We start from the raw sequence: 13,902 nt of genomic DNA, 5'->3' as shown, positions 1-13,902 counted from the left end.
GGAAGGGGAAGAGTAGGAGTGTATATTGGCGGTTTCCCAAGAAATCAGCAATAGAGGGCAATGAAATTGCCATACATGATTTTCCTCTCCTTTTCTATAAATTATGGGAGTGAAGCCATGGTGGCTTACGTTGTTAGGATGCTGAGTTAGAAGACCATTGAGAAATTGACAGCTCGGAAGTTCGAAACCCGAGAGTGAGCCGTGTGATGGAATCAGCTCATGTCAACTTGCCCCAACTTCTGCCAACCTAGCAGTTTGAAAGCATGCAAATGCAAGTAGATAAATAGGTATCACTTCAGTGTGAAGATACCAGGGACATGAAATGAGTCCCCTTGGGTGTCTCCTGGGCAACGGTGATGTCACCAGCTAATCTTTTCAACCTAGGTGCTTCCAACACAAATGAAATAGTAGTATGAGAGTGATCTAGGACAGCTCTGTTGGTACCCTTCAGTTCCTTTTTCTTTATGTACCACTTACAGAGGTCCTGCATGTTGACAATGCCAGCCTTTGCCAAAGCAAAAAGTCCTGAAAAGCATTACATTGATGCCCAAATGTAAACAGAGATGGTCCAATTAAGGGCAATGGGTTGTTGATTTATATATGATCAATTTTCTTGCCACCATACAGTGTTTCTCATTCTGGCCAGAGTGAGAAGTTACGTGAGCTTCAGTTCTCAGCCTTCTTAGCCATATATGAGGAGAATCGAAATCGTTTGAAGTTCATGACTCTTATGGACACTAGGTTGAAGGAGGTTGACAAGGTGGCTTCATGTACACTTGATAAGAAGAGTGACACAAGTTAAGAAATTTGCTAAGTTCAGTATCAAACATTTCAGGAGGATATCCTGTTAGGGAAAGCCACTTTAAGATGATTCACAGCTGCTGCTATTGCTAAGTCATGTCTAACTCTTTGCGACCCCATGGACCATAGCACACCAAACCCCCACTGTCCTCCACTGTCTCCCGGAGTTGGCCCAAATTCATGTTCAGTGCATCAATTCATAACACTGTAGGGCCGTGATGGCGAACCTATGGCACGTGTGCCACAGGTGGCATGCGGAGCCATATCTGTGAGCACACAAGTGTTGCCCTAGTTCAGCTCCAGCGCGTATGCGTGCGCCAGCCAACTGGTTTTCAGGCCTTCCAGTCCCACCATAAGTTGGGAACCAGGCTGCTTCCGGCCTCCAGAGGGCCTCCGGGGGTGGGGAAGGCCATTTTTGCCCTCCCCAGGTTCCTAGAAAGCCTCTGGAGCCTGGGGAGGGAGAAAAAAAGGGCCTACTGGGCCCACCGTGCCATCGTGTGCCAAAGTGGGGGGAGCATGGGGGGGGTACCACACGCTTGCGGAGCTCATTGAATTATGAATGTGGGCAAGTGTGTGTGCGACCCCCCCCACGTTCCCACTTTTGGCACGTGACAGCAAAAAGGTTAGCCATCACTGCTGTAGGGTTTGCCAACAGCTCCGTTTCTTTGACTCTCAAAACACAATCTTTGTTCTGTGATTTACATTTTTAACTGGGATTGGAGAAAAAGTGAGTTTCTTCTCTCCTTAATTGGGGATTCGTCTTCTCTAACTTCAAGATGATACAAGGCAACAGTCCCAAAGAATGTCACAAGTAAATGCCTTATTCTCTAATAGAGGAATTGTATATACACGGGGTATCAGGGGTTAATTTATTCTTCCTCCTTTAATATATTCATATGTAACCACTCCCATCCTTTACTCCGCCTTGTTAATATAAAAGGAGATGTATGCACCTCCTCCTTGCTTCTATCTACAATCATTCAGAGAATATAGAATGCCTACTGTAAATAAATAGTGTTATGTTTGAATACTTCATTCTTGAATCATTTATTGAGTCTGATCCATAAAATTACGCAACAATCTGGTAGCAGAGGATGGTTGAATTGACTCAATAAAAATCAGATATGCCTAAGAGAGAAAACTCCAGAAACAAAAGAGAAAGACCCAACACCAGGGCACACAATAAAGAGATGGAAACGGATCAAGAAATGATCGATGAATCCACAACTATAATAACAAAAGAATCTGAAGACTGCACTACAGACAACGAGGAGATAATTGATGAAACTGATGACCAAGAAGAGAATGAGATAGAAAACAACGAACTCAGATCAGAGATACTGAGACTTTTAAAAAGCCAAAAGGATGACGAAAATCTCATCGCGAACCTCCAAGACATCATAAAAAACAGCGGAGTAGCGAGAGAAAAACACATCGTAACAGATGAATCTAAAGAACTAAAAATGGTGAGCGAATTGCCTGTAGATAAGAATATAACAAAAAAGAAGACTAACGGTCCCGCACAAAATTTTGAATGGCAGCCATCTTGGTTTCAACAGACCACTAAGATGAGCGAAACAGAGCCAATCAGAAAACAGAATTCAAAATGTCTGGCGCGAAAAGCCCTACATAATGCAAAAAGCAAAAAAGAAAAAATCTACTCTTCAGAAGAATCTGACACAGACATCGAAGAGACTTCAATCGAAATGCAAATAGAATCAGCAATGAAAACCCTTTTTGCAACATTCGGTCCAAAATTAAGAATTACAAAAGAATCTACGAAAGCTAGCAATCAAGGAATAAAGAAAAGGCAAGCAAGCAAGCAAACATCTCAGAATCTACACGCTTCTATCCAAACGACGAGAGCGCTGACGCCTGAACCCAGAGAACCCTGCAAATACTCTCCCACGCCACAGACGATTCCAAGAACCAGAGATCTCAACAAGAACTATTTCAGCGAAAAGAAACAAGCGCCAGTCGTCACCTGGACACCCAAGATTGAACCGGAGACCGAATCATCGGAAGAAGAACACTACGAGGGAGCTGCAGCAGCGAGAACCTCTTCCGACAGCTTCAGAAGTGAAATGAGCAACGCGCATGCGCAAACACACACAGACAACTACGGAGGACATGAAGAGCAGAGAGAGCCATTCAGACTCATTGCAAGCATACCCACACCATTCTGCAACTATCAACATTTGCAAGATCACGGACTACCTCCAGTTGTAAGTAATGGAACAAATAATATTGGGAACTTGCCCAATGATTTCCCAAAACTGAGAATAGATGGTATTAATTTGCAGGAATGGTGTCAACAACTTCAGGTTGTTTTTCTAAAAGAGAACTTATTATTCTTTATAACTAACCCCCCCAAAAGACCTTGGACTCTAAAATTGGACTGCCTGCACCACAGAGCATTCTACTTATTAATATCTAGTATATCTCCTGCTATGTACCATAGTATTAAGCATAACTTGACTGTCTCAGAAATTATTCAATGCATGTTTAAATTATTTCATAGTGAAAGTGTAGCAACCACTACAAGAATGTCTAAAGATTTCTTCTCAGCTAGGATAAAACCTGGGGTTACTATAAGTGAACATTTGATATCCCTAAACAAAATCAGAGCAGAGCTACATTTAAGGGGAGAGACAATTTCAGATCAAACAATGAAAAGTGTTATCATTAACTCATTAGACCCATCGTGGGATAACTATATATCACATTTAGACACAATTAATTTAGGATATTTATCCATAGAGAATTTATCAAATAAGCTAATAGCTGAAGATAATTCAAGAAGGAGTCGCTGTAATAATCACATAGAACATAGACAAAGCAAGAGAGTAGTATTTCAAGAGAAATATCGAGAATCAATTGAATGTCACAATTGTGGATCCAAAGAACATTGTAGAAGAGATTGTCCTAAATTCCTTAGAGAAAGGCAAAAACATGACTATAGGAGTAGATACCATAACAGACAATCATCCATTGATAGACATAGATATAGAAGCTCACCTAATTATAGAGAACATAGAGGGGGCAGGGATAATTCGAGAGATAGAAAATCAGGATCACTAAATGGATTAAATAAACATAATACAACTAAATTACAACATTCAGGGGATAATGATTGGCTCATTGATTCTGGGGCAACTAATCACACAACACATAACAAAAATATATTATCTTCATTTATAGAAGATAAATTTGTAATTAAGGTAGCCAATCAAGAAAAAGTCCAAGTTATTGGTAGAGGAAATGTAAACTTACCCGGTCTAGGAAAAATAGAGGGGGTATTATTAATACCAGAAATACCTCATAACATACTTAGCGCAATAAAACTAAGTAGAGATTCTGACATAAATATAGTATTCTCAAAAGGAAAAGCAACACTGGAGAAAAACAGAACAAGCTTGGGTAGTGTGATTATCAAAGGAGGTCTACCATATTTGGTTATAAAAGAAAAATGGTTACACAATATGGATTCTAACATGGAAGATGACAATAACATAGAAAATGAAGACAATAGTAATAGTGATAATGAGGAACATGAAACAATTCATAACCACAAAAACACATCTAATAATGACACATCCAATAACAAAAAACCTACAATTGGAAAGCCAATCCACGATGAATGTGCACACATTTTACATAGAAAATTGGGACATGCTAGTTTTCCTGTAGTACAAAAAATGATTGAACATGCTGAAGGTGTTAAAATAAAAAATTGTAAAAATTATTTGGAATGCTCAGTATGTAAGTCCACAAAACTCAGAACTAATCCCAAACCAAGAAAGGCAACAAGATCAACTAATCAAATTTTTGATTTGGTACATATGGATCTGGTTGGTCCATTAACACCATCAATCACATATAGAAAACGATACTTTCTGACTATTGTCGATGACTATAGTCGGTACAGATTTGTCTACACTTTAAAACACAAAGATGAAACATTTCAAAAATTTAAAGAATTTTACAAACGTGTTGAAACACAACATAATATTAAAATAAAACAAATCATGACAGATAGGGGATCTGAATTCATGTCAAAAGAATTCTCCCAATGGCTAAAAAACAAAGGGATGCTACACTTCACGTCTAGCCCTTTCTCTGCATTTCAAAATGGAGTGGTAGAGAGAAAGAACTCGACACTACAAACCATGATTAGGTGCACATTAGAAGATGCTGGCTTAGGAAAACAATTCTGGTCAGAAGCATTACAATATTCCAATTATACACAAAATAGAACTTGGTCCAGCATTATAAACAAGACACCATACGAATTAATGTACAATAGAAAACCCAAAATAACACACATGCATATATTTGGGGTCACAGCGGATGTACACATACCAAAACAATTGAGGCGTAAAGGAGAGAACGTATCCAGAAGACTTAGATTCATGGGATACGAAACAGGCACAAAAGGGTACAGATTTATTGATAATAACAACAAATTTATAATTTCTAGAACAGCTGTATTTCATGAACAGGCCAATTGGTCTAAAATACATCTTAATGAAATATTCCCAACCACAAATTTAGACACTGAACATAAAGATGAAATAGATAGGGAAGAACACAATCATGACACACATAGAAACAAAAATAAAACATGGACAAATAATCAACACAGAATAAAAACAGATTCATTAACAAAAAAAGAGGCAAGATACCTACACGATAACGATAGCAAACCAGAAAAAACAATCAGATGTAACAGAAATCAAGTGCCAAGCAAATACAAGGATTACATAATGTGCATGAATAGTGAAGCATCAACACCAAACACATACGAAGAAGTATTAAAGCTCCCCATTGAAGAAAGAAAAAAATGGGAACTAGCCATGGCTAAAGAGATGGACAGTTTATGAGAATTAAGTGTATTTACACCTACCCCTGCACCTAAGGACAAAACTATTATAGGCACCAGGTGGATATTCAAAATTAAAAATCTAGAAGAAGGCAACACATTATATAAAGCTAGATTAGTTGCACAAGGTTATGCTCAAAAATATCCTGAGGATTACACAGACACTTATTCTCCCACAGTAAGGACTGAGAGTGTTAAGACAGCTTTAGTTATAGCATCTGCACTTAACCTTGATGTATTTCAATATGACATACAGACTGCGTATCTACACGCAAAACTTGATAAAGAGATATATGTAAGAGCACCTCATAGTCAATACACAAACAAAAATGAAACTTGGTTATTGAATAAAAGTTTGTACGGATTAAAACAATCTGGCAAACGTTGGTATGAATGTTTAGTCAAAGTACTCAAAAATATGAATTTCAATGCCACCACTGCAGACAACTGTTTCTTTGTCAAAAAAGAGGGTGATTCTCTAGAATTTGTGTTAATTTATGTGGATGATATTTTATATATCGGTAAACATAAAGAAAAAAGAGACACATTTGTAACAAAACTAAATGAACATTTTTCTTTAAAATCATTGGGAAAGGTAAATAAATATCTTGGAGTTCAAATCAGTAAAACCAAAAAAGGATTTAAACTTTCCCAGAAAGATAAAATTATAGAACTCATAAACAAATGTAATTTGAATGATGCTAAGACTTGTGACACTCCTATGCAAACAGATTTCTTAAGAAACATGGATGAATCATCCCCTGAATTTAAGGATAATACGCTTTACAGGTCAGTTATTGGTTCCCTTTTGTATATCTCTAATTGGACTAGACCTGATATTGCTTTGCCCCTCAATCTGTTATCCAGGTATGTTAGCAAACCCTTAATGTATCATTGGGAAGCCGTTAAAAGAATATTAAGATATTTAAAACACAGCTTAGACTTCTGTTTACTACTGGAACCTAATAATGTTAAAGAGCCCATCCTCACTTGTTACGCTGATGCGGATTGGGCAGGTGATACCATATGTAGAAAAAGCACATCAGGTTATATATTTTTTCTTAACGATTGTCCAGTCTACTGGTATACTGGAAAACAGGATTTAGTAGCTACATCAACAACCGAGGCAGAATATGTTTGTTTGTCTAAAGCCTCCAACAATCTTGTATGGTTTAATGATTTATTATCAAATATTTGGAAAAATCCTTCATTACCATTTATCATACATGAAGATAACAAAGCTGCTATTGAGATATCTAGATCTGATGCTATTGGTCAAAGATCCAGACATATAGATATCAAATTCAAACACGTAAGACAATTATCTCAAGATGGATTTATTAAAGCAGTTCACTGCGAAACATCAGAACAAATAGCTGACTAAGCCTTTGCCTTCTAAACAACACAAATATCTAACTTCTAAATTACAAGTTTTGTATTGTTCTGAATCTGAATGTAATTATTGCTGTATATCGAATCGGCATTTAGAGGGGGATTTGTCACAAGTAAATGCCTTATTCTCTAATAGAGGAATTGTATATACACGGGGTATCAGGGGTTAATTTATTCTTCCTCCTTTAATATATTCATATGTAACCACTCCCATCCTTTACTCCGCCTTGTTAATATAAAAGGAGATGTATGCACCTCCTCCTTGCTTCTATCTACAATCATTCAGAGAATATAGAATGCCTACTGTAAATAAATAGTGTTATGTTTGAATACTTCATTCTTGAATCATTTATTGAGTCTGATCCATAAAATTACGCAACAAAGAAGCATTTTAAGGAAGAAGATGGGGGAGGAAGGATGGCTATCAAAAGTGGTCTGATGCAGCTTGTGGTCTGCTGAACCACCTACTTAACATTTATGATACCTCTTTGGGAGCCGAAGAGCTGAGAGAGAGACAGAGAAAAATCAGGTCATATAGCTGAAAATGCCATGTTCCCAGCAGCCTGGATCAACAGTACTTTCAAGAATACTAGGGGGAAAACAAAGGGAGCCACAAGGGTTTTTAAAATGTTGCTTCCCTGTGGATTAATTGGGATTTTTTTTTTTAAAGAAAAGGAGGCTAAGTCTTAAAAGTGATTTGCTTGCATCCCACATACTGTAGCACACAGAATATAAAGCAACATTTTTTCACACTAGAAGAAAAGTTTTGTTTGTACGGGGCAGAGATTGTTGAACTTTATTCAGTTCTGCTTTGGCCCAAGGATGCCAGTTGCTTAAGCTTGATCTGAATTGCCCTTAGTTCCATATTATTATGGGTAGAGCAGAAGACATATATATATATATTCAGTGGTGGGTTTCAAAAACTTTTACTACTGGTTCTGTGGGCATGGCTTGGTGGGCATGGCTTGGTGGGCGTGGCAGGGGAAGGATACTGTAAAATCTCCATTCCCACCCCACTCCAGGGGAAGGTTACTGCAAAATCCCCATTTCCTCCCGATCAGCTGGGAGTTGGGAGGCAGAGCATAGATGGGGGCCAGTCAGAATTTTTACTACCGTTTCTCCGAACTACGCAAAATTTCCGCTACCGGTTCTCCAGAACTAGTCAGAACCTGCTGAAACCACCTTTGCATATATTCCATATACAGGTGATCCTTGACTTACAACCATTCATTTAATGATCATTTGAAATTACAACAGCACTGAAAAAAGTAACTTTATGGGAGGGGTTCTCACACTTACAACCATTGCAACATCCCCATGATCACATGATCATAATTCAGACCTTGGCAACTCGCTCATATTTATGACGGTTTTCTTGGGGGTCATGTCATCCCCTTTTACAACCTTTTTTTTTAAATAGATTTTTTATTTTTTCCCTATAAAAATACATATTTTGTGGACAGTGCATTGATTGGGTCAAGTCTTTTTTTATGCAGTGTTAACAATAATAATACAAATAATATGTGGAGTTCTAGTCTTCCAACTCCAAACAATACTAGTTTCATTTCATATCCCTTTTACGTTTTCCCATTGATTCATTTAAGCATAAATAACATTTCTTTGCACCCTGTGTTTGTTATCCCTTAGTAAATGTTATCCTTCCATATTTTAAAAATCACTCATTATCCCACCATAGCATCAATATTCCAAATATATAGGATTACTAAGAACACCAATTATTAACACTATTCAATCCATCACGGGAGTATATCTCAAAATCCTCACCGTTTCTAATCCTTAATACTTTAAATTCGCAATATATTTTGCCACCTTCCGACAAGCAAAGTCAATTGGGGAAGCCAGACTGACTTATCAAGCATGTTACCGACTTCACAGCAGCAGTGATTCACTTAATCACTGTGGCAAGGAAAGTTCGTAAAATGGGGCAAAATTCACTTAACAACCGTCTTGCTTAGCAAGACAGGAAATTTTGGGCTCCGTTGGGGTCCTAACTCGAGGACCATCCCCATGTAGAAAATGCCGTGAGTTGCTCAGCTTTGCAGCGCAGCATCTTAAATCAGCCCATCTGCAGTGAGGAAAGAGCGCCATTCTTTCACTGAATCTACCACACGAGCAAACAGTTTATCATACCTTGTTCCCAGCACTGGGTAATCCAATTTCTGATGTTTTTCATTATGCATAAATGTGTCTTTTTGTGTTTATATATTTGAGATGATAGAGCGTAGAGACGAGCGGGAAGAAAATTGATAAAGATATTTAAACAATGATCGTTTTTTTGTGTGTGTGATTCTGTCAGTTTTTATAGCAACATTGTAGGAAATAGGACAGGGAACCGAAAATCTGATTAAGCCTAAACCCTGGGCCATTATGAGATTATTATGAGCCTCGGCACAGTAGGAGTTATGTTGTTATGATAGAAGGGATTTCCAGGATAATTAAATCAAATTGGGAGCATTGGAGAAATCAGGAGAAAACATAACAATGGCTTTCCTGTAAATACCAATCGCTCCAGCTTCCAGTTACTGCATATCTAATCAGTGTCACTTACCCATTTTTAGAGGGCCATTTAAACAAAGCCCACCATTTCTCCCTTTCCCATCAAAATTGGAAGCTCTGGGTGCCTTGGCTGAGTTGTAAAATACAACTCAGAAATAAGCATGAAATGGACAGCATTGGAATATTGCATTCCGCTTTGGTCACCACAATATAAAAAAAAAAAAGATGTTGAGAATCTAGAAAGAGCGCAGAGAATTCCAGCAGTAGGATTCCAGTAAAATCCCACAAGGGCAAACAAACTTCTGCCCTTGATTGTATGGCCTTCCCTCCCCCTGTTGTGGTCTGCCGGCAGCCAGTGGAGCTTGCAGCAGAGTCAGACAGTGAGGAGGCTGGGGAGAAACATGGGCCAGTCCTGGAGTCTGGGGAAGGCTCGGATGAGGGCTCTGCATCAAAGGCAGAGATGGGGCCAGGGCCATCTGGGAATTATGTGCTGAGTCCGGAGCCTCCAGACTCTGACATCAGCGAGGCAGAGGAACAGGGAGAGCCTGTTCCCAGTGCGTGCATGCACAGAGCTGCCAGAAGGCAAGAACAGTTAAGACAAAGGGGTGACTCGGGAGTAAGGCTTGGAGATGATTGGCCCCTCCCATAAGACATAAAGGAGGTGCAAAGGCATGTGAGCCTTTGCAGGAAACAACTTTGTTCGTGCTGCTTGGTTTAAATATTGAAGCTCCGTTTTGACTCTGTGCTCCGTGTGGCCTTGCAAAGCTAATTGCAAATTAGGTCTTTGGCAGCGGGTCAAAGGAGATAAAGGTGGGTGCTTATTTAATTAATTTTAATTTAATTAATTAAATTTATATGCCGCCCCTCTCCGAAGACTCAGGCTTATCAGCCTTATCCCGAAGGACTGTGGCAGACTTCTGTTGGACTCTTTACAAACTCATCATGGGCTGGGAATGAACAGAATTCACAGCTGTTAAAATAAAAAGAGGGTTTTTGGGACTAATTGTGTGCTTTTTACTGTCTCAGGAAGCCTAGGTCAGACCAGTCTCTTCCCTGAGTCTTATTTCCCTTAAGGTGTCCTACCTACCTCAAGAGCTGTCCTGAACTGCCCAGCTGCCATGGCATACTTCTTCTGTCTGTAGCAAGTGCTCGCATCTTTCAAGGATACCTGAAGCCATTTATCCATCTGGGGCTGAAGACTCACGTTTATTGTTCCTTGACTATCTGGGCCTCCAACCTCCAAGGATTTGGGTTGTACGCAGCTGGGACTCTGAGTTTCTAGAAACTCATAGGAAACATTCTCTTCATCTGTGTAAATCAACTTCATTTCTACTTCTACAAGGCTCTTCAGGGGGATATGGGACAGCAACACGGTTGAAACCAGGTTCTCTTGTTCCAGCAGGCGCGGCTCTTTTCTCATTACCGTCTTCTCATCGCCCTCCATCTTACGTTTAAGGGTCAGCCTCTCTAAATCATTACACTGCTTCTCCTTGGCAGCGTTACTTCCTGTTTTTAGTTTCTCCATCGCATTCTCTGCCATCTCAGCTCCCAGAGGGAATTTGATCACTTGCAAAGCTTCTAGACTATTGTTCTGATGCTGGGCCGCTATTCTCAACTGCTGAATGACATACTCTTTTCGACTGGCTTCCTTTGTGATGTTCTCAAAGTGCGTGTTGTTTGCTGACTCCATGACTCACAATCTACACACGCAAATCCTGAGTGGGGGAAAAGGAAGCGCAGAGATTTACCATTTGGAGTTCGGCAAACAAAACAGTGCAGAGGAAACATATTGTTTAATTTGCCCACCGCTTTCAAAAGGCAGCCAATCAGCTATAACAAAGAACAAAAAGAAAGTTGCTTGGATTTCAGAATCATGCTGTCTTTTGTGTATCAGCAAATAAGTGTCATGTCTCCAAAGCTTTGCAAAATATATTTTGACTTCTGGTTTTGTCCCTATCCATGATCTGCCAAAATTACAGGTGCTCTTTAGAGTTCCATTTATTTTAGGTTAGCAGATGGGCGAGAGGTATGAATAGCAGATGGGCGAAATGTATAACTTAATTCTAAAATGAAAAGACATGGGCTCAAAGTAGCTGCAGTTGGACAGCATGTACATTTAATAAATTATTATGATCACGTGAAGTGTTAATACCACTTTATAATGCCTTGGTAAGGCCACAGGTGGAATACTGCATCTGGTTTTGGTTGCCACGATGTAAAAAAGATGTCAGGACTTTAGAAGAGTGCAGAGAAGAGCAACAAAGATGATTAGTAGACTGGAGGCTAAAACATATAAAGAACAGTTGCTGGAACTGGGTAAGTCTAGTCTGATGAAAAGAAGGACTAGGGGTGAAATGATAGCAGTGTTCCAATATGTCAGGGGCTGCCACAAAGAAGAGGGAGTCTAGATTTCATCAGGTTTGTCTGATTCGCCAGTTGCGTCCCTTTCTGGATCGGGACTCGTTACGCACGGTCATTCATGCCCTCGTCACCTCCTGCCTGGACTATTGCAATGCTCTCTACATGGGGCTCCCCTTGAGGAGCACCCGGAGGCTCCAACTGGCGCAGAGTGCGGCCGCGTGGGTGGTAATGGGAGCGACATGGCGCTCCCATGTAACACCTCTCCTGCGTGAGCTGCACTGGCTCCCGGTGGTCTTCCGGGTGCGCTTCAAGGTTTTGGTTACCACCTTTAAAGCGCTCCATGGCTTAGGATCTGGTTATCTACGGGACCACCTACTATCACCAATAGCCTCCCACCGGCCAGTACGCTCTCATAGAGAGGGACTCCTCCGGGTGCCGTCAGCCAAACAGTGTCGACTGGCGGCCCCTAGGGGGAGAGCCTTCTCTGTGGGGGCACCTACCATCTGGAATGAGCTCCCCCCAGAGATACGGAGGATCCCGGATCTGCGCACCTTCCGCCGCGCTGTGAAGACCGTTTTATTCCATCAGGCGGGCTTGGCCTAATCTCTTCCCTTTTTTAAATATGTAAATTTTAATCTGTTTTTAAATTATTGGGGTGTTTTAATCTGTCTGGGCCAAAATGATTTAATTTGATTTTATCTGGTTTTTAAATTTTTTGTATCTATGTATTTTATTGTTTGGCTGTTCACCGCCCTGAGTCCTTCGGGAGTAGGACGGTATACAACTAAACTAAACTAAACTAAACTAAACTAAACTAAACTAAACTAAACTAAACTAAACTAAACTAAACTAAACTAAACTAAACTAATAGATGTTCTCCAAAGCACCTGAGGGCAGGACAAGAAGCAATGGGTGGAAACTAATCAAGGAGAGAAGCAACTTAGAACTAAGGAGAAATTTCCTGACAGCTAGAACAATTAATCAGTGGAACAACTTGCCTCCAGAAGTTGTGAATGCTCCAACATTGGAAGTTTTTAAGAAGATGTTGGATAACCATTTGTCTGAAGTGGCGTAGGGTTTTCTGCCTAAGCAAGGGGTTGGACTAGAAGATCTCCAAGGTTCCTTCCAACTCTGTTATTCTATTCTATTCTATTCTATTCTATTCTATTCTATTCTATTCTATTCTATTCTATTCTATTCTATTCTATTCTATACAAATATTATTAAGTTATTATGTGGGATATGTTGCTTGATTTGGGTATTGGCAAAATGTTCATGCATGCATGGTAAACGTTGAGTCCATTCATTAATCTGAATGAACAATTGATTATTCATGAAATAGACCTTTTGACAGAAATGGAATTTATTTAAGGAAATACACGATCAAGACAGGTATAGCTGACACTACCAGGGACAAGTAAAAGTAAACACTCTATGCAAGTATCCTTGAGAATGGATGTCAAAGGATATATTTCTACTTTTCTCCTCCTTAGCATCATAAACAGACTTCTTGACTGTTCTTCATGATAGCGATTACCGAATTTTTCGGAGTATAAGACACACTTTTTCCCCTCAAAAAAGAGAGTGAAAATCTGGGTGCGTCTTATACTCCGAATGTAGCCCTGCCCAGCTTCTCAAATGGAGGTTTCAGAGGCTGAAAAAAGCATCAGAAACAGAGCTTCAGAAAAAAAGCCCCCAAAGAGAGCTTCAGAGGCTTTTTTTCTGAAGCTCTGTTTCGGAGGCTTTCAGAAGGAGGAAAAAAAAGTTTTTTTCTGAAACAGAATTTCAGAAGTTTCAGAGGCAGAAAAAAAAGCAAGGCACAGAGCCAAGGAACCTGTTGCTAAAATTCACTTCTGGGAACAGCTTATTGGGGGTATTCCAGGAGGCCGATCCACCTGCCAATCAGTTTTTTTCTTATTTTCCTCCCCAAAAACTAAGGTGCGTCTTAT

General features: G+C 39.7%; 1 protein-coding gene across 1 annotated transcript in view; it reads right to left on the bottom strand.

The window, feature by feature from the left end:
• Positions 1 to 11,282, bottom strand: part of SPATA16 (spermatogenesis associated 16) — a 207,541-nt gene extending 196,259 nt beyond the window's left edge. The window contains exon 1 of the mRNA XM_070945958.1: positions 10,680 to 11,282. Coding sequence (XP_070802059.1) covers positions 10,680 to 11,282 — 603 coding nt within the window. The remainder of the gene's footprint in view (positions 1 to 10,679) is intronic.
• Positions 11,283 to 13,902: the final 2,620 nt, after the last annotated feature.

Source organism: Pituophis catenifer, unplaced genomic scaffold, assembly GCF_029215685.1.
Source record: "Pituophis catenifer annectens isolate HBS135680 unplaced genomic scaffold, rPitCat1.0.hap2 SCAF_6, whole genome shotgun sequence".
Classification (NCBI taxonomy): Eukaryota; Metazoa; Chordata; class Lepidosauria; order Squamata; family Colubridae; genus Pituophis; species Pituophis catenifer.
This window is presented reverse-complemented; position numbering and strand designations above follow the sequence as displayed.